The sequence below is a fragment of the Lycorma delicatula genome, chromosome 4, assembly GCF_047948215.1.
Source record: "Lycorma delicatula isolate Av1 chromosome 4, ASM4794821v1, whole genome shotgun sequence".
NCBI classification, from domain to species: domain Eukaryota; kingdom Metazoa; phylum Arthropoda; class Insecta; order Hemiptera; family Fulgoridae; genus Lycorma; species Lycorma delicatula.
Window position 1 is genome coordinate 200,235,475 of NC_134458.1, and position 24,078 is coordinate 200,259,552.

Below are 24,078 nucleotides of genomic sequence, written 5' to 3' on the forward strand. Positions count from 1 at the left end.
GAGACGATCATTATATAAAATAAAAGAAAAAATATAATATTATATATATATCTATATATATGTATATAGTATTTATAACAATCGAATAATTATTACTTCTAACAATAATCAACCAAATATTATTAAAAAATACATACATCTTTTATTTTTACCAATACAATACAACATAATACATTACACAATCATCATAATCAACACATTACATACTATACTGCGATTAAAACATACTCATTAATAATTTTTTTTTGAGGATGTTCAGAAGAATAAAGTCTAGATATAAAATATAATAATAATATTAATATTTATAAAGGACGACAAAATACAATATTAGATTAGGAAGCCAAATCCACCATACTATATGCCTATTTAGTTTAATAATAATAATTATAACGTACAATAATAATAATAATTACAATAATAAGTGGAGAGCTTTGGATCAAGATATTTCCAAGCAAACTAAACAACGCAAATCACACAAAAATATATATTATAATTAAACTACAATTACGAGAAATAATAGATTAAGGGTGGGCTATTATTATTTTGTAAAACAAATAAAAATATACAAATGAGAAAAAAAATGGTACTGGCCGACCTCCATGTAATTACAATTTTATATATATATATATATATATATATAAATATACATATATATATATATATATATAAATAATATAATCACATAAATATAATAATAATCTAAATATTAAAAAAAAGAAAAGAAAAAACAACGGAATATTTTTCAGGCAGATGGTATGGCTTCCTTCAGTCTCATATTTTTTTCTTATATTATTTTATTTTTATATATATATATATAATATATACAAATAAAAAGGGCATATGTATGCACACCTTTTTTAAGAATGCAAACATATAATTTTTTTTTACTTATTAATTTTTTTAATTTTATTTTTATAATTTATACGTAAATATCTTAACAAATTTTCAATTTTTTATTACTGTTTTTCATAATAATATAATTTAAGATATACAATGTAATAATAATAATATACTAATTAATAATAAATTTTTTACACACAAAATAATAATAGTTCAAAAAAAATGCAAGCCCTACATTTAACATATACAATTATATCACATTTATTTTCAAAATAATAATAAATATATATATATATATATATATGTATATATATACATTTATTTTTATACTTAATAATTATATTTTGGGGACTGGTGCTTTTAATCTTTTAACCTTTTTCTAAAATCATACTTTTGAGCCTAATTCGTAATTTTAACAATTTTTTTTTTCTGAAATGACAAAATGAATAAATAAAGAGTAAATCAGATTACCCAGCCTTTTTATATTAAAAGAACACATTTGATGGATGTTACTGAGCAAGTAAAATAAATTAAAAAATTAACAAATTTTAGATTAAAAATGGGAATATAAAGAACTATTTTTTAATTAAAAAAAAAAATTATGATATTATGTATAAATGTTTAATGTATTATTTACTTTTAATTTGGTCCAAGGTATTTACAACAATTTTTTCATGCTCAGAAACAATCCATAATGCTCTTTTTTTTGAACAAAATTAAATTTTTTAATATGGTACAAGCACAACTAAAAATTACTACAAGTAGATTTAATTTATCTTTTAAATCTCATACAAAACACATAATAATATTGTTTCTATCTGTTTTTATTTTTATATTTAAAAATCACACATCTAAAACACATAAATTGTACATAAACAGTTATTTAATATAACCCATCATCTTTATGAGAAATTAATATTTAGGTTATGTATGACAAACTTACACATCATTATATAATAATAATTATTACAGTAAAAGTGTTTCTTTAAGTAATAACACGATTAATAATTTTTTACATTATATAATATGGTTAAAAGGTGGCACCATCAGAATTATCTCTCAAAACGTTTCACTTAACTTAAGCGCTTTTCAAAAATAAGAGTCTTCAGTAATAAGTGAAACTTTGAAAGACTTATAATTATTAAAATTAGTGATGATAGTTTTTTTTTAAATTATCATTATAATAATGATATTAATATGTATATAACATCATCACGATAAATTTCCGCACCGATCACATGCGCCGCACAGTGTTGAACATTACTTTTTATAGAGATCAAAAGGAGCACGACGTCCTAGTCTTTGATTTGTACCACTTATTAATTGGTTCACCACAGCACGGCTTTGTACTATAAACGATGACAAGAGGACGATCTCAGGCTTCGAGGGATACTACTTTGTGAGGTGTTGTGGAAGGTGCTGATAACGGTCGAGGAGATGGTGGTGGGGTTTTCTTTGATAAATTAAGAGGCTGCTGTGAATTCGCAATACCAACTTGAAGTTCCATCACAGATGGCGAATTAGGAGATGTAGATGAAGGTGAAGGAGAGAGGTAGAGACGTGTCGTCTGCGGAGGAGGAGGTGGAGGTGTTGTTGAAACAAGGACATAAGCCGGTGCAGCACTTGTTGTTGTGATGACGCTGGTGACCGATGACTGTCCGGGCTGCCACCTCTGGGAGGGAATGTTGTATTGGTATGTCGCACTTTCACCTCTCATAATATAATCATGTATAACTTCTGTCCTCTTTAACTGCTCTGGTGTCATTCTAGGACCTTCCATTAATGATTTTGCAAGTGTTGAATGTGTACTCGATAATGATGATGTCAAATGATGATGTAGCTGTGGAGAGTTTTGTACCATAGGTTCAGCCTCAGCCGAGTCTTTATTTCTCAATGCTCTGAATTTTTTGTGAGGTTTGTAAGCTTCATCCATTAATGAATTAGTGTCATACAATGGTGGAGCTTGCAACACTCTTTTCAATACAGGCATGTCTTCAACAATGTGTCCACCATTTTGTGGCTGTTGTTGTTGCTGCTGCGGTGGTGGCTGCTGTTGCTGCTGCAGTTGAGGTTGTGGGTGAAGCTGTAGATGATGCAATGGTTGATGATTCTGCGTATTGTGGTGAGGGTGGTGATGGTGGTGGTGGTGGTGATCGTCCTTATCTTCCAATGAAGATCTGGGGCTCGAACACACCGATGTCGGGGCACTACCGATCGGTTTATCCAACTTTTCGGTTCCTGACTCGATACCGGAGTCACTAGGCGAATCCAATTTACGGAAAGAACGATGATGTGGTTTAATATCATCACCGGATGCAGAACCAGAATTGGCTCGATGTCTATGGGGGCATACACCACCAGCAAGTGTTGCTGCTAGGAGTGGTGCGTTACTGGCATGATGACTCGTATGGTAGTCGTTAAGGGAAGCGACTTCACCGGAACACATAGATTCAGTACTAGACACAGATCCGAGCGGACTCTTAACTTCTTCCATTGTAACATCGGATGAAGACGACCAAGAAGAAGCCCCTCCAGGACTTTTACTGTTACTTTCATCTTCGACCATGACCGAACCCCACATCTGTTGTTGCTGTTGTTGAGCTAACTGTTGCTGTTCTGTCATTTTGAAAGCCAATAATTTTTCTGAATGTAGTGTGTTTAGCGTACGGAGATCAGGAATTTTTTTCATCAGTTCATGGCAAAGGTTCGGTTGTCCAGGATGATTTTGGCTAACAACAACCTGCAGTGCAGTCTTCAATTTATTTTGCATTCTTTCGATCAGTTCTGTGTTTCTAAGACCTGGCCGATCTGTAACACATAAAAGAAAAAAATTATAAATAAAACTCATTCAACAGAAAAAACCTGCAAAACAAAAAATAATATTCTCTTGCAGTTATTCACAATTCTAACACAAAAAAAAAGGTGAACAAATATAAAAAAAACTTATTAATCTAATAAGGAGAAAGAAAAAGATCATGATTTGTAATTTAGACATCACAAGAAGAAACAAAAATACAACTGAATATGAAATTACAAACCGAAATATTATATTTAAAAATTATGTTATACATTTTAATAGTACAAAAATGTACTTTAATAAAACAAAAACATCAAATTTCTTTTCAACGATTAATTCGCAAAGCTTCAAATATGCACATAATTAATCAAAGACAGTGTCATGAAAAGCTGAGACATTACCACTATACTCTGGAGGTCAGGGAAATAATATATTAAAAACTAAATTAATATTAATTTACACAACATAATACACACCTGCAGCAATAACAACAATGGAACAGAACAAGCCAATTTCAGCATCAGAAAGACGTAATGCATTTAATCTTTCAGCAAAATCAAACATAGAATCCATTAAAAATCTAGCATTGGAACTGTTATGGATCGATTCTCTTTTTAATACTTGTCCATTTAGGCAAATCATACTATTATTCTGTAACAATAAAATAATAAAGAAAAAATTAATACACAATAAAATTAATATATTTTTTTTTAAATTGTTTTTTTCAGAATATCATTTTCAAATGTTGAATAATACTTAAATTAAATGAATCTTATGGCATCTATTTCTCTTTTTATGAATTATATTACAGTAAATATTCAAATAGAAGTAGTCTTCAATGTAAGTTAGATATTCAAATTAAATCCAACTTTTAACATAATTAATGTCTATTGGTAACTAAAAATATTTCTTAATATATATATGTATATATAAGAAATACTTAAATATATACTAATACTAAATATTTATGTTTAATATTTAAATATAATATTTATATAAAATATTATATAAAAAAAAATTAAGTATCTTACATTTACAGAATAAAAATATTTATACAGCAATCTTCAATTAGATGAACAAATCTTACATTAATTTGTGGTGTAAGTTATAAAATAAAACTATTTTTAGTATACAGACTACAAACTTGTGTATTCTCAATTTATTACTGATAAGTTCCTTCAAATTAATTTAACTTATTTATTTTTTCTAAGATATCATTAACAGTAACCAACATTAACAAATAGTAGTAATATGTACAATCATATTAATCTTTAAAAAAAAAACTAATAATAAATTAAGTTAACTAAGATAATTTAAAGACCCAATTTTGTTTTTGTTACTTTTTTGGCGGATAATTGCTCAAGTAAGACCGAAAGGAAAAATTACTTGGGATTTAAACCCAGGATCCATTTCAGATGAATGAAACACCAAAGTATTATTACCACCACAATTCATTTAAATTTATAAATTATAATTTGTAAGCAAAGAAATTTATTCTTATATTATTTAAAACATGAAAAAACTTATCAAAATTACTGGATAATAATTAAAACTAACATAAAATATTAATTAAATCAGCTATAAATAAAAAACTAACCTGTGCGTCAAACATACAAGCCAATCTGACGAGTAAAACTTCAAAAACACCAGCCTTTAATAAAGTAACTTGATCATCCTGGGCAAGGAATGCAAATCCAGGAATTCTTTTGGCGAATTCAACAACGCCACGAATTGCGGGTGAAAATCTCTTTGAGAAATCCTGTAATAATTCTTGTTGACCCGTCAAAGGTTGAGGGTTAGGATTTAATGGACATGCCTGTAAAACAAAAAAAAAATTAATTAATAAATTAATCTACAGAAATAATTTATTGAAAAAATTTGTCAATTTGTAAATTTTTTTAAATATCAGGAAAAAATTACAAACAAGGAAGAGAATTTGTAACAATAATAATTGCTTTTTAAAATGACCTTATGTAAATAATTATAATAAAAGTTTGCAACAGAGCTAGCTGCTGGCATTTGATAACGGTAAAGAATGTAAGGTCATAAAGGGAATATACAGTTGAGCATTAAGCTGTACTAAAAAAATAAGTTAAAAAAACCTTCAAAGGCATTGAAGTGCAATTCATGATACACCAAGGCAATCTAGATTTTTTTTGCAACATACTAGACAAAATGTTAATACCAATAAACAGCAAACATTTAAAAGATATAAGAAAAACAAAATTAAAATATATTAAATTTTAAGAATGCTTCCATTAAGAAAAATAATCGGGTTTTATTTTTACACCTAAATATATTGCAACAGCCAATCGAATACAAAAAAAAAGGTAATAAATAATATATAAACGACGAAAGGACGTAGGTTCAAAAATTATCTATAACAAAACAATTATTACAAAAAAGGAAGAAAAGTTATAAAAATGACGATGGGCGAGGAATTATATTCAAGGAGGCAATGACCCAAAACTGCAATCGACAAAGAAAAGTGATGTGGAATTACAGAGAGGAGCAAGCAGGCAGGCAGAGGGAGCTATATTGCAACAGACGAAGAGGGGAAAAAGAGGCGTCATGCTTAATATATATACAACCTTATTGCCAAGGCTGGATCGATGTAAAACTGTACAGTTCAACACAATATATAACATATATAAACAGAAAAGTGTGCAATATGTATAAAATAGCATGTTACATTGTATAACTAACACTTGAGCGTACTAACAGTTATAGGCAAACCACCCATCTTTAATGTAAGGTCATATGCTACATATGAAAAAGTGCTCGCTAATTTCACAACCGACTATACTTGGGTAAAAAAAGGCAAAAGTTAAAAGTTACAGTAAAAAACTAGTTAAGTATGATTCGTAAAATATAAATCGTAACAATTAAACCGCAATAATTACAAAGTAAATTTTATTACAGTACATTAAGTATGGAATATCTTATTAAATAAAAAATTCTAAAATTTTATTCTTTGAGAATTATTTGCATACCCAAAAGTACGATTCAAAAGTTTTATATTTTATACAGTACCAATAAGCAATAAGCTTATTAATCTAATTTTTTCTAGTTTATTACTACTAGTACACAAATAATAGTTAAATTTAAATAATAATAAAAAAACAAAGAACAAACATTTCTTTTGTTTTAATCGGCTGGAAGTTACATGATGTCACATGTATAACTTGTACGGCTGCTTTTTCAAGTCAAGTTATTATATTAAACGTAAGGATGTATGTGTGGTAATACTGAAACACAGTATATATTCATTTACACAACCTTGAACACTTCCACTGACAAAACTGAAGGACACCCACTTTTCAGTTCTATATTACTACTTTTAATCTATTTTATATGCATAAAAACTAACACTTATATTAAAAAAAACCTTTGTCTTGATACAATACAAAAAAACTTTATGAAAAAAAATAATCCTAAAATTCATAATTTGAGGAAAAAATCTAAGGTGATTAAACATTAAAAATTGACAATTGTTTAATTTTTATCAACACTTCAATCATTAAGAAATGAGAGTAAACAATAAAGAATTACCGACATACTCCTATGTATAACATTAGTTCGCCCAACTCGACATATTGTATTATTTATCCATATTATCCACATAACAATTGTATTTATTTATTATTAAGCTTTATAATTTTGCGTAAACTTGTGAAATCCTTTAACACAGATAGATTTCATTGAAAATTAAATTTACTAAAGTTAGTAACACTAAGTATGACACGGGTCGTACTTAAGTAATACTTTTTTAAACCCCTCAGAATTTTTTTTCGTTTTCGCAATAAAGAATTTCATAAACTAAGAAATGGTGCAAGCAGAAAATATGATGTGAAAAACTATTTCTACTAAAGAAAAGTATATCACGAATAATTTTTCTATAAAAATAGAATTAATTTATTTGAAACTCAGAAAAATAAACATAAAATACTATTTAAAAAAAAAGTTTTAAATAAAAGAATGATAGGTAAAGTATAAAAAGGAGATCTAATCCTGCCTTGTTCTTTATATGCAGGCTATATTGCCGGGAACTCTCGCTGTCTATTCCTGGCTGCCTCGCCGCCTATTCTCGCGCGCACGTCTCCAGCCAGAGTGTGGAGGGCGCGCGCGCCTTGAATCTTGCTACGGTGCCTTCAACCCGAGTAGTATGTTCAATGACCTCATGGTCCTGTTCTACACTGTCCTGTGATGGTGTAAATTCCAGAGCCGTGCTTTAATTGTGCTTTGCCGGTCTCTTTACCTCATCTCTTTCCTTTTTATAAAAATTATCTCTTATACAAAATACTTTATAAAAAAAAAATCGCAACAAACATAACTTGTTTTAAATTAATGAAAATAAAATAAAAAAGGACTTGAAATCATGACGTGAGGTAAGATCAATTTTTTTTTTACTGAAGAAGATATGCAAAATTTTTATTTTACAATTAATTCTAAGAATAAAATCTTTGTTCAACAACAATAATTAGCAATTGGAAAATGAATAAAACAGGAAAATCAAATGGATTTAGTATATCAAAACTCGAACGAAAAAGAAATAAAAACTTTATTTAGCATCAAAATTACGAATTAAACAAACACGAGAAAAATATAATGAAATTATAGAATGAATAAGTTGCTAAGGCAATTTCCAAATAAGAAGTAGTAAAAAAAAATTACGGTAATTAACGGGAACTTGGGATTACGTTGAACTGTTTATAGTTTATCGGCGTTAGGCCAAGAGATTTCAAAGCAAGGTCATCAGAGAGGCAGGCAGGACGGGTGTGCTGGCTAAAGCTATGAACATCGCGTCAAGGTTTCACTGCACTATAAACTTCCCTCAAACGTTTATCATTAGCGTACTTTGTTATCAAATTATTTCCCTCCTTTTTTTAAATCATTAAATTTGCAAGGTTCTTCCTATACCCTTTCTAGATTTTTGTTATCTAACTTATACACAAGTATATAAAATAAAACCGTTGATAATACAACAAAAAACTAGTTGAAAAATACTAAAAAATTTAAATTAAAAAAATACTAAAAAATGTAGAATGTAAAATCAGGTAGAATTTTTTAATTAATTAATTATAAAATAACACTTACCAGGGTCGGAGGACATGCAGTATATGAAGGTTGATCTCTAGCCCTTGCTAACATCGGTTCCACCTTTTCGCGCGTAAAATCGCAGGTGTCCAAATGAGCTCGAACAACAGTCGCTAATAAACGTTGTTCATCTTCTAATTCAGCTGCAAGAGCTTTTTCTTGAGACCGGGAATTTGTGCTTTGCTGCATTGCAGCCAGTATTCTTGCTTTCTCCCTTTTAGGCACTCTTCCGAACCGCACAGCTGGAAACAGAAATAAAATTTAGAAATCACAATAAAAAAATTACACCGATTAATTATAGTTGTTTTAATTTAATATTTTTATGAACAACAGGTCAACATTACATTAAGTTAAATATTTAACGGTTTTTTTTTCTTTTAAGAGGACTAAAAATTTATCAATGGGAATACATCCGTCCATAAGGGACAAAAGAGTCAATTAATACTACAGTTGATTTTTTTCTATCTTGTGTAACCATCGGGTCGGTATATAGAGATTATGCTACAAGGGCACACGCTCATACACAAACAAACGCACCAGTATTCCAGGTGTTTTACGTGACAGCATCTGCCCGTCTCAATTTTTAATATTATATACAGACAGCTGCAGCTGTCAAGGGGCCGCTTGATGTCGACGCTTTTGCCCCAACAGTTACGCAACTATAAACACCGGCCTTTTTTTCGAGAGGAATAGCTTCCGTCACAACCATGCGTTTGGTATATCCAACGACCTTCAAACTACCATCTATTTTTTCTTTGTCCCTACTCTTTTTTTTATAATAAATTAATAATTACCACTATACTTTATTTGTTATATTTGCAATAATTCACATTAAGAATTAAAGTAATAAAATTTAAAAATCATTAAATACAAAACCCACTTGTTAAAAATTGTTTTATAAAATACTTAAATCTCATTTTGTTTAAAGATTCCATTTTTAGAAATATATCAGTTCTGTATAACGAAATAAGTTACTAACTCGTGATATCTGAAAAAACCTCCAGTTTTTGCATTCCTGCTCAAAATTTTTAATTTATAACAACAAAATTAGACTTATTGCCTGTTATTAATACACGAGAACAAAAAAAAAAAGTTTATAAAATTCTAACAATACATAATTTATTATATCCAAGAAACAAATTTAAAAAAACAATTGGAAATGAGTAATTCCACTCGTATACAAAATGTTTTAAGCATCGTAAGAAAAATCAAGCTTCTTTAAGAAATAGCAAATTCAACTAAGATATAAATATTAAATATACTTAAAAAAAATACTAAAATTATTCAAAATCTCTACGAATCAATATTATTTATATAAAAAAAATCGTAAATTTAAATACTTTGTACAACCTTATTACGTATTAGATTAAACGTAAACGTTTAAATAACAAATAATTAATGAGCAATAACAGAAAATATGGTATAATATTAAAATTAACAAACGTATTGAAAAACAAACCGTTCAAGATAAGACAAAATAACGAAGAACAGAATAAAGCCTGGAGCAACAGATAGACGTAGAATAACAATAAATTTGTACAAGTCCTTGAACTACTTGTATAACACAGAGAGAAATATAAAAGAAAAAAAGGGACAGAGTTAACGCGAGCAAGAGGGAACGTGTAACGAACATTTTAGTGTGCGTGTGTCTGATAATGAAACCTAAAATGATGAATAAGTAAATGTAATAATAAAAAGTTACATTTCATTATCAAGTCATCTTTGTAATTTATTTATAAAGAAAAATATTTAGATATAATTTACTACTAATAAATATATATATATATAATTTATAAAATTAAGTAGAAAACAAAAATGACAATATTAAACTCAGTTAAAGCGTTTCTTAAACTATTAAAAAAAGGAATCGCCACCGGAATAACATATTTTCTTTACATAAACACAATATAAAAATTTTTAATAATTACAAGATGAATAGAAATGCAATTATCTGCTGAGTATGTACAACTCGAAAACGGTAGATTACGGAATTTTATTTTATTACACAAAATCCCGAGGAACGATCTAAAGAAATTACATACAGTATATATGTATAGTTTTTTTTTTCAGAAATAGAAAACGCCTTTCACTTTATAAAACAGCACTGTCAAAGTGAAACCGTAAAAGATAAACGCATTATGAAAGGATTTCCGTTACTACTTAATATATATTAATAATTAATTAAAACACGTCTTTTATCACACTAAAATGTATCCTTTTTTTACAAAAAAAAAGAAGTTAATTTATTATTATTAAATAAGTTTTTTTTTAATAAAGGATAAAACTCAATTGTAATCAACCTATATTTTTGGTGAAATTAATTTCTTACTTAAATTGTAAAACGATCATTTTTTACAATATATTATTATTTTTACAATTTACAATTAATTTTATTTAAAATATATTTTATAATAAAACAAATATATATTAAAATAGAATTAAACGATATTTATTTCCAGATAGAACCATATACCGGTAACAGTTAAATATTATGAAATACTACTGAAGGTGATCCCAACGTGTTTAAAAAAGCTTTTCATTAGAGTTTTGAAATACAAACATAATATGGAGTAATAACAAAAGTTAGTCTAATCGTAATAACATATTGTTATATTTTATTACGCGTACATCTTTAATAAAAAATGAGAAAGAAAAACATAAATAGTTTAATTATAACTTTATACCGGTATATAATAAATGGAATGCAAATTTTATTTCAACACTAATTCAAAATATTATTAAAGTATACAGAATTTAGGTCTAGTTTATTAAAAATTATTATAAATAAAAAATATTTACATTTTTAATAATAAACTGTCCTATATTCTTTTAACCGCATATATTGTAATAAATTTTAAATAGTAAAACAAAAGAAATGAACCTTAAGTAAAATTACGTATAATATACTGTAGTAACATAAAAATTATATGAAAACAAAAGAAAAAAATACACCGAAGACGGCGTGACGTGACAAATTTAAAACGCGAACGTGATCAAAAGAAGGAAAAGAGAAATTATAAGAAACAGTTTTCACTTTCGCAGCGAATAAAGAAAGTAACATTTAGTTTATCGACATAGCCGAAGTGAAAGCATAAAAGGCGACGGTGGCGTCAACACACGCTTTAATACAATTCTGAAATAATTTGTACTAGACTATATACATAAATCGATCATTAATAATTATTACAGAAAAATAAAATTGAGAAAAAAATTCTTCAACGCTATCAAAATGGTGGACACAATATATAAAATGACTCTTTAAAATATTATAAATATATCTATTACGAGTACATTTAATCATAGATTTAAGGCTTGTATTAAATCTTATATTTTCGTTCATATTTTGCAACCTTTTTTTTTTTTATAAATAGGTCAGTTTATCAACAATATAAATCAAAATGAATTAATAAAAGGACCGAATGTATACGATAAAAAACAAAATTTTCTTTTTAAGTTAATTTTCAAAAATGAAAAAATTATTTGCTAAAATCAGTTGTAAAGAATATTAAATAAAAGAATCTTAAGGAAAATGTAATCCTTAGAATTAATTTAATAAAAAATGAAAAATTCTTAATTTGTTCATATGATGAAATTATACAAATTAAGAATTAATTTGTTCATATACAAATTTCATTAATATATATATATACATATATATAAAAATGCACTGGGTAATGAACTTTAACTAGTACATAAAGAAGAAAATAATCAAAACACTTTCGATTTACCTGCGTCTAACTTTCACTTGTTAAACTAAATTAACATAGAAAAATGCAATAGGCCAACGTTACAAGTAATAAACAAGTATACTTGAAAAACATGTTTATTTTAAACAATTTCGCTTTCTTTTTTTATTGTTATACTAATTAGTTGTTAATTATTAAAAAAAGAAATTTATGACTAATTCTAATGATTTTTATGTAGTTATTTGATTCATAATACAAAAGTAGAACGTAAACCTAATTTAGAAATGAAAATCGAAAGTAGTTTAAAAAATATATAAAAATTACTGTGGAAAAACAAAACAATATTTGTATATAAGTATATACAGTGCGGGCCATTTAATGGCATATTGTAAATTAATTTTTAATTATATTATAGATATTATAAAGACAAATAATTATACAAGAGAAACAAATTAGTACATTTTAACTTCAATGTAGTAAAAAATAACGATACAAAAACGCCAACGCATAACTTAGAAAATAAAATCGGAAAAAAAATTTATGCCGTTTAAAGGAAATAATTTTTTTATTGCAATTAAATATTTACGACACACGCCGGTAGGCGTGTTTACAGCGATTAAAAAAAATCTGTAATTTTAATATAATGAAAACTGTATAAATTATACACACACACACACAAACATATTTATATATATATATATATGCATATAATGAATTGTATAACTTAAACTTACGGGCATTATGGTAATTTACGACACCATTTAGTATTCCTTTAAGAATCGGAAGTTCTTCTCCCATGACCATGTAAATCGATATGGCACAAATTATAAACAAAACAAAAACTAAATCACAAATATAGTATTTGAAAGAACTGGTCGTTTTATCCGCTTAAAGTATATGGTAAATAATTTTGGATATACCACTTATTACTTAATAGTAAAATAATATACAATTCTATATATATAGTAAATCACAACGGTAACGTCCACATTAAATTAAAACACTTGCACATAATTACCGTACAGTTTAACGCATTTAAACACATGGTAAGAGACAATTATAATAGACGTGCGACCGACTCGCATAGCACAACCGCTCTGAACGAGCTCCCGCGCAAGACTGTTGTAGGACGAGTGAGCCAGCCCCCCACCAACACAACCTTGAACTTGTGTAGGTCTGGGGCCCCCGGAGTTGTATCGACCTACATACGCTACTTCCCCCACCGCTAGATATATTTTTTTATACCACCACAGACTTTAAACACGCCATACCTGATTTTCTCAGCATCACGACATCGAAACGGCTCTTGTCGGCTCGTGTTGCATCTGCCCATTACCATTTCTCTTAATATGCTTTCTTTTTATTTATTTATTCTTCTTTTTTTACTTTCTTATTTTCACTATCACTTCCAAAAATAAAACAATCCCCCCACTTTTATTATACATAAGAGTATTCTTTATATGAATTTATAGATTATATATTACATGTTACCTTAAAAACTTTCAAAAAATATATCTACAAACGATTTAATAATGTTATGCAATCCTCTAAATCGATAAAATAAGTATTTAAGGATACCTGCAAAGCGGTAGTATAAAATATGACATTTATATCTGAGGGGAAATAAAATCTTTTTACTTGAAAACAAGAACTTTTTTTTATAGTTTTAATTTAATTAATTTTTTATAACTTCCCACTGCTAGAAAAATCTCTTTTTTCCAAATAATTATATGAGTTAATAGAATATACCTTTAAAAATATATATCCAGGGTAAAAGTTATTCAGATCATATATATATATTTTTTTTTTTTTTGTATGAGCTTTGTAGTCCTTAATATATATATATATATATATATATATATATATATATAACATTTTTAATGAAGGAAATAGTAAAAAATAACAAATGACGCATTTCATAAAGTTTTCATCATCACGCAAAAAAAAGTAAATGAAATATTAAGTAGTAATACGGAAATTGAATTAATTTATAACCGCGGCCAAAAAAAGAAAGAAAAAATATCAGGAAGCAATAATTGAACAAGGTCCAGAGTATTATATTGCTCTTTAGCTAAATCCACGGACAAAGTAGAATTTTATTTATCGTATACACAAACCAAGTACAAACAATCACTAGTGAAGCATGAGGTCAGTGTAGGTTAAAAACAACTGATGTTTTAAATAAATATACTCACATATACAAAATCCTGACTTTAATACTGAATGACATTGAGGTTATGTTAAAATATTAACATATTAAAGGTTATATATATTACGTTAATGAGTGGAACCTTTAAAATAAATAAATTTATTCATATTATTTTGATAAAATAATAACATTGATAAATTTAAATTAAAAAGGTTAAATAAAAAAACTAAGGTTACCTTTTTTTAATAAAAAAGTTTTAATTAATTACAACAAATTGATTTTATAGTAAATGTTATCCTTAAATAAGAACGGAGAAATCACAATTAAATTACAATAAACAAAAAATTTACCAAAATCTGAAAATTACAATAAAAAAAATATTTTATAGATTATATAAATCAGTTTTATTATGAGTATTTATTGATACAAAAACAATAACTACCGTTTAAGATTTATTAAAAATCAATGATTTGAAATAATAATATAAAAAACGACCGGTTTGATGGCGATTAATAAAATTATTGAATTCTAAACCGGACGACTGAAGTTCAGTTTCTAATAAGCAACTACATTTTTTTTTTAATAATAAATTAAAACTTAATTTTTAAAATGTCTGGAAAACAGCTAAAATATAACATTTCATTTATAATTTTCTTGGTAAAGGAACCACGGGATAATTCAATTGAAATTTCTATTTTACGTACATTATTTAACGTGATGTATAAATATTTTGTTTTGGAAAGCCGAAATGAATTTCGAATTTTTTTATCCGAAAAAAATTGAATTAAAAAAGCTTTACGAGAAATTTTTATTTTATATTAGAACATTTGTTTAATTTTTAATTTTAAAATTACAATAATGTAAAAATTAAATTAATAACAACATTGATTTATTTATTTTTTTAGGAAAAAAATTATAAATAATAATTACGACTAATACTATGCTTACGAATAATACTATTTACAACTTTCACTTCTTAAAGATATTACTTTTAATGTACGTTATACGGTAAGATTTTTATCGTTACTTATAATAAATAATATATACAGACGAGAATAACTTGGTATATAATAGAGAAATATTTTATAACGTTTTAATTCTAGCTGTGCGGAAATTAGAATGCGGTCGGTAAGAAAAAAGAGAAAGGAGATTTCCGACTTTCCCAACAGGAAGAGCTGTGGGTTGTGAGATTGATGCGAGTACTTTCACTGTTTCGACTACTCTTGCCTGCCTGGCTGATATAATAATGTGGTTTCTCTAAGGCTCCGTTCGTTGACACCGTACGTTCGTAATGAAACAAGCAGCCCGATCTAACGGCTGCGCCCTCGACTATTTCAACTACATCGATACTATTTACAGTACGTTGTCGGCTCTACGTAGTCTGTTGTAATGAAACTATATTTTTATAAATTTTCTTATTCTCCTTGAATAATAGATATTAACTAACAAAAATTACAAATTAAAAAAAATATATAATAATATTCCTTAATATAATAAAAAATTATAATAAATCCGTAGTATTAAAATTTATGTTTAAAAAAAAAAATATTTTGAGAGGAAAAATAAATCAATAATACACAAAATCGTTAGAAAAAAGTAACCCCGATTTCAAATAACAATAATATTTGAAGCAGTACAAAAAATTAAAGTTTAGTTGTATAGGAACATATTATTTTTTACATATTATATTTTTTTAAATTTAAGATACGTAATTTCAAAATTAAATATTAAAATTTAGAATTACTATCGTTAACGATTTGTCTTTGTGTTTAAATTACGGTCTGGTTCTAATATGTGGTTAAAAATTATAATTTATGGTTATTTAATATAATTTTTTAAATAAAATAATCAACAGGCCACAAAATTATTTTTTTTTAAAATAAATAAATTAGGTTTATTACAACAAAAATGAAGAAACAGGGAATAAGTAAAGCAAGGAGATTCAGAAGAGAAAAAGAATGTAAAAGCAAATCAAAGAGTTAAAAGAGGAGGGCGAATTGCATAAGAATCAACATGCGCAATCAAGACATACTTTCGCGCAACTCACGGTGGCAGCAAGGTAAAGCGATTTAGGACCGTCGAGTCTGTCGAACTGGTTGCGATGCAACGCAGGTCATTGACCCGAACTCATTCGTTCGGTAAAGCCGCTACCACTGGATAACCTTACGACTACTATAATAGAAGTTGTGAAATACGTACTGTTCAACTTAAAACTGTGTCATTGCAAAGATTAAAATTTTATTTTAATAATAAAAAACATAATCATTCACTTACAACCAATATATCACCTACAAAAAGGGTTAGAATATAATGCTACAAGAATTTAATTTGTAAACGTAAATAATACAATCGGTACACCAAAAAATAATATTCAAAATGATTTCTAAACAAACTAAAAAACAATTTAAGCTCAATTTATGTATTAACTTATAAAACAAATTTATTGATCAATATACAAATGAATATTTTATTAAATAAATTATTTTCAAGCAGTGTAATTCACCACAAATTCCTAATCAAAAAAATAAAAAAGTTACAATATTTATAATAAAAGGATCACATTATATAAACGCAGATTTATATATTACATATAGATAATAAATCTATTAAAATAAATTATTAGTTAGACAGATAATAAAATGAGGTAATTCTTTATTTTTTTAAAAAAAGATAACATTTATTTACAGCCTATTTTGATAATTATATTATGAAGAAAAAAATTATTTGACATACTAAAATATTATTAACCTTTATATGAATTAATACACTTATATATATATCAAATATTGATGAATAAATACGATAAAAACAATATGTATAACAGTCCAATTTAATACCGATAATTTTATGGATTTAATTTTTTTTTAAGAAAAATACTTGTTTATAGATTAAAATCTTTTAAGGATTCTTTAAAGTAATATAATAAAAATATTATAAAAGTAGATATTATCAAGCAAAAAAGAAAAACATTTAAACTTGAAGATCCTGAGTTCCATTCCAGATTTATTTATTTTTTTTCAAAACATATATTAATAAATTTACAAATAGATGAGTTATATTGAAAAAAAGTAGGATAACTTTCTACCCTTTAACGATTATCGATCTACGCTATGAAGTGGTAGCAACTCTGCCTATCAGCTGGAGGATTTCGGGTTCGAATCCCGAACAGTAACATAGTTCAATCAGAGTCCAATCAGTAACTGTTAAAGGACGTTCCAGCCTGTTGTTAATTTATTGCAAAATAAATAAAACACTTTTTCATATTCTATTGTAATCTTTATAACTTAGTTTATACATTAAATATTTATATAATTTATATTAATTGCATAATAATGAGTTAGATTAAATAAAAATTATAATATTGTACTTGTTTATTATTTTAATTAATTTAATTTCAAAATAAAATTGTTTTATTATTTATTACGAATAGGGAAATGTACTTACAAATCTTAAGATATAAAAAAACTGTATTTTATTTTTATGTTGTTACATTATCTGTATAAAAAAAGAACAAATATATAATTATATAAATTTATTTTCTTTACACATTGTAATTAATTTCCTGATTCTAGAACATAATATATAATTATAAAAAAAATAAAATTACGTACATTTATATAAACAAGAAACCGTTTTTTTTTTGTATCATATATAGTTTTATTATTTTTTTAAATGACTTACTCGAAACAAATTAGTTATAATAGGATGACATAATACTTTTATAAACTAGAGGATATACATATGATTATGTTACGTAGTACTAGGCAGTCAACAATTTTCAAAGAAATTCCAGCAACGTCAAACGTTGCTGGAATAGCAACGTATGAATTAACGTAAATTATATATATATATATAAGAATGGAAGAGAAAAAAAGTGGGCGGTATATCACCACCAAAATGTTGCATCTGACAATGTCGAAAGAATAAAGTTAAAATTGTCAAATAAAAAAAATAAGAAGATGAGTTAAAATATTTATAAGACTAAAAAGATAGTGTATCCCGCAGTGCAATGTGCGTAGAATTTATAGGTAAACCGTTACTTAGTTATAAAAAAACCGTGACTTTTGTTCTCAGCAGTATATACATGCATACACATTTTTTTTAAAATGAAACACTAAACAGGAAGTACCATATAAAGAACATCACACGCACACTTAAAAAAAAGTTATAGTTTTTAATTGTAACCTTTTACTTATATTTTATGAAGATATAATTTATTATTTTAATTATTAACCGTTACGGGTCATTAGCCGTTAACATAGCATACGGCAATTTGTAATAGTGTTTTTAACTTCGGTGATGTAAGTGAAACTATTTATTGAATATGATGTTGGCCGTTTACGACTTACATTTTACGTTAAATTCCCACGGGATTTATTTACTACCTAAAATATTTCAAGCGTTGTAGAACTACTGAATTGTAAAGGATGCGATTTATTTATTATCTAAACCAGGAATAAAAATTATTCGTGAAAGGTACAATAAAATAGTTTTTTAATCGGATGGTTTAATAGTTTTTTAACTATTAAAGTAGTTCAAATAAGTTAACAAAATATGTTATACAAGGATGAAAAATATTTTGAAAATAACTCATAATATTTTCTGAAGATGTGTTTAAAATAGCATAGAACATATTATTTCAATGTAGAATATATATATTTTTTTTTCAAGCAAACAAATTACAAAAGCTATAATAAAATAATTAAAAGGTTAATTTTTAAAATCGCAAAAACATATGAAAAGATTATAAGATTTTTATACGAAAAGATGAAAATTTAAAACACGTTTTGATAATACCGACTTATTTTTAAGTTAAAGAAATAATACATTTTTAATAATTAAAAAAGGGATAAAATTTATAAAACATTTAAAAACATCTTTTGAATTGTTTTAGGTTTTTTAATAATACAAAAATAATAAATCTGATTTTTTAAACTTACCATCTCGGCTCATCCCGACAGCTATACACTTCTTCAGTCTGCAATATTGGCATCTATTTCTATTGATCCTGAGTATAGAACATTGTTGGTTTTTCGTACAAGGCCTATACTGTATCTTCTGTTGTATACTGCGACGAAAGAAACCCTGGTAACATGAACAATCCTCATCAATACTAGTATTACTTTCGACATTAACATTGTTTTCATTATTAATATCTTTAATTAAACTGTCATCGATATTAACGATACAAGTCGGAGCCATATCGTTATTGTTATTATTATTATTACTATTACTAAAATTTAAATCTGTAACTGCCCTAATATCATGTGATACACATCCCATGACGGTTAAACTCGAACTGGCCTCATAAGCGATACACAGTCGACCACACAGCACTGTACTGCCTGCCGCCTCTCGCGGTACGGTAGAACGAAACCCGATGTGACCTCATTACCGGGCGACGACCCGAAAGCGAGAGTCCTTCTCCCCTCTCTAAAACCGTTTTCCTAACCATTTACCTTAAGCTGTTAGTTACAGTACCATTCACACATATACACATATAACGTAAATACAAATCTAAATCTAATACACTTAGATACATGTACAAAGACATTGCAAATAGCCATGGTAGTGTGATAGGTAGGTAGTCTGTACACACACAAACACACATACATATAAATATATATATATATATACAATTTCAACACATCACACTAGCCGTCCTAGTTTTTTAATATACATTACAAGGTAAACAAACTTAACTGTAACAATAAATATAACATGTATATGTACATACACATATTAAATTATAATAAATGCGTAATCTATAATGTTATTACTGTAATCAGTAATAATACTTAATACTAATTGAAACCATAAAAAATAATTAATTATATCTTACTTTATTGTAATCGGCTAGGAATACATTACTAGCTGATCTATAATAGTTCGTTAAATGTAGTAAAATAGTTTTTTTTTTTTTCATGTAGATTAATATTACTATAATCTTGACCTAACCTCACGTAAAATAAGATTTTATCAGATTTATTATGATAATAACTCGTAGATTAATATGTAATACTAATACGTTAATGTAATTAAAAATAACACACACAATTTAAAATAATTGATATAAATATATACATTGATAAATTTAATTAAAATCCTGAAAAAAGTAAGATAATCATAAGAAAAGATAAAAAAATGCAAAGGAAAAAGAAATCTGATTGATAAATAAAAGATGCTAACCCCCAAATAAGATGAATATGAAAAATATTATTTTGCACTTCTCTTTAATTTAAAGAGAAATTCCCCGACAAGCTATATAGGATTTTTTTAATTTAGTTTTTTTTGTCTTTTTTAATTATTAATAAACATTTATTATTGGAGCATAATATGTTCAACCACCCTTCTGCATACTATATTTAAACAAATAATAAACAGTTTAAAAAATTACTCAAATTACGCCAAATAATATAATTTATAAATAAAATAAAGAACAATAAACTATGATAGAAAATTATATATTACAATGAAATTGACATGTATAAAACAAAAAAAAAATGATAAGCTGTTTTACATAAAACTTCGTATATTTTCATGTAAAGTATAATATATATATATATTTTATACTATATGCACACGAGCGCGCGGGCGTTTGTAAATGAGGATAATAAACCATTGTTATAAATTAGAATCAATCAGTTGTTTAAATACTGTGATAATAAAAAAAAGAATAAGTAAAATAAAAAATCCGCTAAATAATAAAAGATAAAATGTTAACAAAAGTGACCTGATTAAATGTCACTGACTTTTACTGTTTTATAATAGATAGATTTATTAAGTTAAATAAAAATAAAAATTGTTATTAAATTTTATTTTTAATTATTAAAATAGTAATACATATTCATCAAATTTTAAGAAGTATTAAAAATATAAAATCAAATTTTGATTAAATCAAAAAATCTTTCCTATTTTCTAAACAAAAATCATATTTTCTTTAATAAGGAAACCATTTTATTTTAGAAATGTATTTTATTGTTACAAGGAGGGGCAAATATTCACATTTTTCTAAATTCTGTTTTAGGTACAACAGAAAATTAATAAATCATATTAATACTACTTAACGAATTAAAAAATAATATTATTATAATCTAACAAATATAAATAAATTAATAAATAATCTCAAATAAAATAAATTGATTTTATTATTTCTTAAATCTTAAAAAAAAAATATATATATATATATATAAATGTATATAATGGTGGAATATTGAAAAAAAACGCCCTGGCATAACTATTATGAAAGTTAAATAATATAAGAAATATTACAGCATTATCTTTACGGAGAGGTAACACAGGTAACAAACAAATGCCGTTCTTTCATTTAGAGTGAAAGTGGTGATGAAATAATTCAATAATGTTTCACTTTAGTCATCTAGAGAGATTAAGAAAGAATAATAATAATAAAAAAAAGAAAGCGAGACTAAAGAAAAAAAAAGGAAAAAACGTGAGAAGGGATGTAAAAATATTTAAGTGAATAGAACAACAATAGTAAATTTATTAAAACAAAAACATTGTATTTACTTTGTAAAAAAAGTAATAATTTTAAATGTGATATATTTATTTTTAATTATTAAAAAAAAGGAGTAATGCTTATAATTTTATGGTGGGCTAAGTGGTATTTTTATCTTTTCCTTTGTTAAAAAAAAAATTGTTAGAAGGGGTTTATTGATCTGCTTATTGAGGTCAACCGGTCGTTGACCTATCCAGTGTTCCTCTACTTACTCATTCCCTAGTTCACCTAACTCTTTCTCACTTGCACATTACATTCTATCTCTGTTACTTTTCTCTCCACCGTAACCGATAAACGTCACTATAGAGAACACAAAATCATAATACCCTTTCCATTCCATAACCCTTAGGTTACACCGACGATATACTACAAAATGTAACCACAGAAATAAATAACTTTTTAAATATCTACGGGAGCTACCCAAAAATAACACGGTTTATAATAAAGAGAGATATATATACTAAAAAACAAAGCTGCTGTTAGGGTTATGCGCTTGTATTTTTTCAGTCCACACGCGCATGTTAAGTTATAGAGCACACACAGTACCTATATTAGACCTATTTTGATAAGAATGTCATTGCTCCCGCTGTGGTTTATAACCTCGCTGGCCGATAGGCCACCTTATTCACTCGTAACACACTCTTCCCCCCTCTCTTTATTTAACAAACACACACACACACGGATAAATATATGTAATATCATTACTTTATTTAACAAAACGTACCACATGTAACTAGGACTCGATTCGCCAAACGACCTTCAAAGTTCATTGACTTCAACATAATACTGCTGCTGCTATCTATCGTAATCCCCATATTAAAGTAATATATATATAGAGGCTACCTACATTTGTTTAATGCTTAACTAAAAAAATATTAATAATTATCTATTGCTAAATACGCAATTAAATATGAATCAACGTTAATCTTTTTGCATAATTATTTATTTTAGTGATAATAATAATAGTATAAAATATTAAATAAAAACATTAAAATTCCCTAACATAACAATTATATTGAAATAATAAACATTATACATAAATAATTTTAATAAATAAATAAAATATGCATGTAGATTTTAAATTAATCACAATTTTTACATTAATAGCCAGATTTTATTTAAATAAGTATTCTATAATTAAAAAAAATTCTTTTTTATAAAAGAAAGGGCATCAACAACTATGGTCATTAACCCGATGGAAATCGGTAGTGTATGAAAAGATGCCACGCCTGACCAAGATTCGAACCTGGTATCTCTTTACGAAATGCGGTGGTCCGGGTTCGGGAAAAAATTAAAAACTGTATTTTTTCTTTTTTTTTAATTTTTATGAATATTAATTGTATAATTTATGCTGACAATGAGAATATTTTTCGAAATAGTTTTTCAGAATAGATATTATTTTATGAAGTCGTAGTTTTTATTTAACTTAAATAATTTTTTATAGTAATAATATTTATAAATAAGTGCCAACTTCTGTGGCTGAGTAGGTAGTATGCATTTCGTGCGGAGTTCTCGGGTTCGAATCCAGTCAGGTATGGCATCTTTTCATACGCTACTTATTTCCGCCGGGTAATAATTAATACAACAAAGATTTAATAAATTTGATACAAAAATTAATCGATAATAAAAGATAAAAATCACAATAGAAATTAATTCTTAAACAAAAGAAATATTAAATGTAAATAAACAGTTAATAAGTATAGTAAGATGAGTTTGACTTGTGAAGTAGCGTACTGCGAGGTGATATATTTGGAATACATTTATTCCAAATAAGAATATTAATGTTGTGAAATAAGAATATTAATGAAAAGTGTAAAGAGAAAAATGGAGATGCTTGAAAAATCTGCACGAAGAAAACGAATTGAATAAATAAAATAAAAGACAATAAAGAACCGATGAGAATAGAAGCTCAATCCAAAATAATATTAAAAATACGAATAATAAGCGGTTAAGGTACATCATGAGAGAAGAAAAGTTGATTTAAACAGTTCTA

At 26.5% G+C, this 24,078-nt stretch overlaps 1 protein-coding gene across 2 annotated transcripts in view; it reads right to left on the bottom strand.

The window, feature by feature from the left end:
* Positions 1–650: 650 nt before the first annotated feature.
* Positions 651–24,078, bottom strand: part of Eip75B (Ecdysone-induced protein 75B) — a 434,795-nt gene continuing 411,367 nt past the window's right edge. Inside the window, exons 3-7 of one of the 2 annotated variants that reach the window (XM_075364992.1) lie at positions 19,510–19,654; positions 8,735–8,976; positions 5,235–5,453; positions 4,114–4,288; positions 651–3,648 (exon numbers count right to left, since the gene is read on the bottom strand). In XM_075364992.1, the coding sequence (XP_075221107.1) occupies positions 2,216–3,648; positions 4,114–4,288; positions 5,235–5,453; positions 8,735–8,976; positions 19,510–19,654 (2,214 nt within the window). In that variant the 3' untranslated portion in view covers positions 651–2,215. Of the gene's footprint in view, positions 3,649–4,113; positions 4,289–5,234; positions 5,454–8,734; positions 8,977–13,154; positions 13,586–19,509; positions 19,655–24,078 lie in introns of those variants that run through there. The other variant, XM_075364993.1, reaches the window with a different exon arrangement.